Source organism: Panicum virgatum, chromosome 7K (genome assembly GCF_016808335.1).
Source record: "Panicum virgatum strain AP13 chromosome 7K, P.virgatum_v5, whole genome shotgun sequence".
Classification (NCBI taxonomy): domain Eukaryota; kingdom Viridiplantae; phylum Streptophyta; class Magnoliopsida; order Poales; family Poaceae; genus Panicum; species Panicum virgatum.
Genome location: NC_053142.1, coordinates 41,827,243 through 41,830,782, shown reverse-complemented (window position 1 = coordinate 41,830,782; position 3,540 = coordinate 41,827,243). Strand labels below are relative to the sequence as shown.

General features: G+C 53.1%; 1 protein-coding gene across 1 annotated transcript; it reads right to left on the bottom strand.

The window, feature by feature from the left end:
- Nucleotides 1–292: 292 nt before the first annotated feature.
- On the bottom strand, nt 293–1,887 carry LOC120642694 (acetylglutamate kinase, chloroplastic-like). The gene has a single exon (XM_039919259.1). The coding sequence runs from the start codon at nt 1,819–1,821 to the stop codon at nt 838–840; it is 984 nt and encodes a 327-aa protein (XP_039775193.1). The 5' UTR covers nt 1,822–1,887; the 3' UTR covers nt 293–837.
- Nucleotides 1,888–3,540: the final 1,653 nt, after the last annotated feature.

Here is a 3,540-nt window from a genome sequence, read left to right as displayed (position 1 = left end):
TGCTCCTAGCTCCATAAGGGCACTCTTTTGGTCCTTAACTCCTAATGTTTGAGGTGGTGGTGACTCGTGCCATTTTCACCATCTATTTATCTCTGATGTTTTATCTAGTGAGTTACTGAAATAATGATGTTCAAGTTCATGTTACTGTTACAAGCATCAAATCATCAGGTATAGTCAACTGAGGATGGCAATATGGTGGTGCCTCAAGGACAACAGATGGTAGGCAGAAGAGCAGAACTGAAACATTTCATTACGTGCCTTTAGACCAATTCTCTTTAGGCATATACTATAGTTATGTCAAATTTACATATATAACATATTCACAACCAAGCATTTATAAAAGGCTATACAATTGCTGTCTCAGATGCAAAGCAAACGCCTTATTTTGCAAACTTAATCTGTCAACTGTACTTACTGAAAGCACCTCTCTCTGTTTACATGAGTCTTCTCTGTTCTCTCATCCAAGGTAAACACTAACTACTCCAAGCATCATATCACTTCTCATGATGTGTGCAGCTAATATGTATTACATAGTTACAACCTTTGTAGGACAATCTAATAAAAAGTTTCATTTGAATGCAGTACAACAAATACTACTTCATTTGAATAGATTTTAACCTGAATTGATCAAATTTACTTCTCAACTATCTCTACACTTCTCAACTAGAAGCCAGCAAAGTCACAAATAAATGGGCGCAAAACAACCTCAACCAAACTAATTTTCTCACAATGTTAGTAATGCATTCTTATTGCAATCTTGAGTCAAGTCTACATTACCATAAAATACATGTCTAAGAGCAGAGAGACGCAAGAAAAATACCATAAGTCATAACCACCTCAGCCAGTGATCATGGTGCCGGTACCCTGATCTGTGAGAATCTCAAGCAGCAGCGAGTGTTCGACGCGCCCATCAATGATACTCGCAGTGCGCACACCTTGTGCCAGGGCGCGCACGCAGCACTCCACCTTGGGTATCATCCCACCAGCCACCTTGCCGTCAGCTACCATCCGTCGCACCCCGGCAATGTCAATCTCCTTCACCAGGCTCCCAGGATCATTACGGTCCGCCAGTATCCCAGACACATCCGTGAGCAGCAGCAGCTTCTCGGCGCCCACGGCAGCGGCGATCTCCCCTGCCGCCGTATCAGCATTGATATTATAGGCCTGACCAGTCTCGTCGGCGGCCACGGTGGCGATGACCGGAATATGGCCTGAGGCAATGATGGGGTGGAGGACGGTCGCGTCGACGCTCGCGACCTCGCCGACGAACCCGAGCGCCGCGGCGTTGGGGGACGGTCGCGCGGTGATGAGGCGCGCGTCCTTGCCGCAGAGGCCGACGGCGGTGCCCTTGGCGAGGTTGATGAGGGAGACGAGGTTCTTGTTGACCTTGCCGACGAGCACCATCTCGACGACCTCCATGGTGAGCGCGTCCGTGACGCGGAGGCCGTCGCGGAACTGCGGCTCGACGCCGACGCGGAGCAGCCAGGAGTTGATCTCGGGGCCCCCGCCGTGGACGAGCACGAGGCGGATGCCGACGCTGGAGAGGAGGACGAGGTCGCGGATCACGTTCTCCTGGAGCCCCGGCGACTTCATCGCGGCGCCGCCGTACTTGACCACCACCGTCTTGCCCTTGAAGCGCTGGATGAAGGGGAGCGCCTCCGAGAGCACGTCCACTCGGCTCGGCCCGGCGGAGACGCGGAGGCGGCCGCGACGGGCGGCGGGGGCGGAGAGGGGCCTGGCATGGCTGGAGCTGGGAGCGGGGTTGGAGGGCGGCGCGGACGGGAGCAGCGGGTTGGAGAGTTGGGGTTTGGTGAGGAGCATGACTGCGGTGGTTTGTGCTCGACTCCGCGTTGGTGGTGTTCGACGAAAAGCCTCTGACCGGGGGTGTTTCTTCTAGGGTTTTGCTGCGTCCTGTTTTGCCGAAATTCCCTTGTCCGGCCCGTTTTCATCGGCGATTTCCTGTACCCACGGCCCATTCTACGCTTGTCTCCTCTTCATCTCTCTGTTCTTTTTTTCCTCCCGCTGGCCGAATCTTCGACATGGGCCAGTATGTCTCGCGGCCCAAAGTCCCAGATATCTTAGGCAACACACACACACACTTCCCTCCCGTGATGGGCCACTTATAGGCCCAGACCGTCACCCCGCCCGTCCCCGTGCTGGGCCAACTGAGAGGTCTGCGCACCCATGATGATGAGGCCCAGCCATAATTCAAAATAAAAGATTTGTATGAACAATCCAAACTCCAATTCCAAAGTAAAACATGATCCAGTACGTAAACCATTTTGCCTCTTGCGGATGCTCAATTTTTGTTTTTTCCATAGTTCCATTGCCTACCGGGTAGCCGTTAGTTTCGCAGAATTTGTGTTCAAGGCATCCCGGTGTCTTGGGTTTTAGGATCTTCTCCTCGTTGTGCCAAAGCAGATCGATCGCGTTATCAATAAAAGCAGATGGAGTCTCTCTTAGCCATTCTCGCCACACAAACCAAAAGCAATTACCTGCGACGCACCCATTTCCTTCCGCAACATCTGACTTTTTGGGTGGCCCTATTCCCATCAGCGAAGGCAGCAGACGTTGACAACCCCCGTCACGTTGCTTTCGGAAAAAAACAACAACTAGTCGCAGCCGTTTAGCTGGATGCACAGTGCCCTACGACCTTTTCATCTGTGTCGTGACTCGTGAGTGGTGACAGGTTGGTGCCGAGCGCACGATCATATGGATAGTCCTTTTCCTCGTTCCATTTTTCGCATTCCCATCGCCTGTTCTAGCTCTTCCTCATCGCTGACCTGACTCGATTCGTGGTGCTTCTCTCCAATACCGGATAGATCCATGTGGTTCTCAAGTCTGAATCAGCTCGCGATCGCCATGGCATTCTCTCTCGTACGCGCTGACGCCCTGACGCTCTCGGAAACGAGCAGCGGGGCGTTGCCCGTTGCGTGCGTCCCCCGAAGCGTCGCTGTCGCGAAAGTCGCCGCACTTTGGCCCGCATCATTCGCATGTTGACGCTTCGAGGCCGCGACCCCGTTTCTTCAAGATCCGAAAGGAAGAAACAGCCGTCTCCGTTTCTGGGAATGGCAAGGCCAAGTGTAGGAGGGCAGATCTTACAAGTGTCCCCCGCTTTTTATTAGCCCCACTGCTCGCGGAAAAGTTGGTGGACGTGTTTGTTCTTCTAGAGCCGATCCATCCTATCATCTTGAGTAAGCGCATCGCGTATCCAGAGAGATGATGTCCGGTTCATGCCGGGAGACCATGCATGCGAGTCGTGCTCGCCGTAGTGGGCGTTGTGGCTCCGGAACGGTCCCCAGGCAAGCATTGGCTAGGATCAGCGCCCAGGTGTCAACTCTCAAGAAGGGCCTGCAAGTCTTGAGCTCACACGAGTCCTGAGGGCAATCGAGTACCCCCAACAACTCACAATGGTCGACGGAAACCTTGCTGAAGGGGTTTGAATTTGAACCTGCTGTTCGAGTTGGGTACAACGGGTAGCATCGCCCTTCGCTGGGCAAGCACTTCTGGCGCCTGCAAAGTCCAACAGGATCGCCTTGC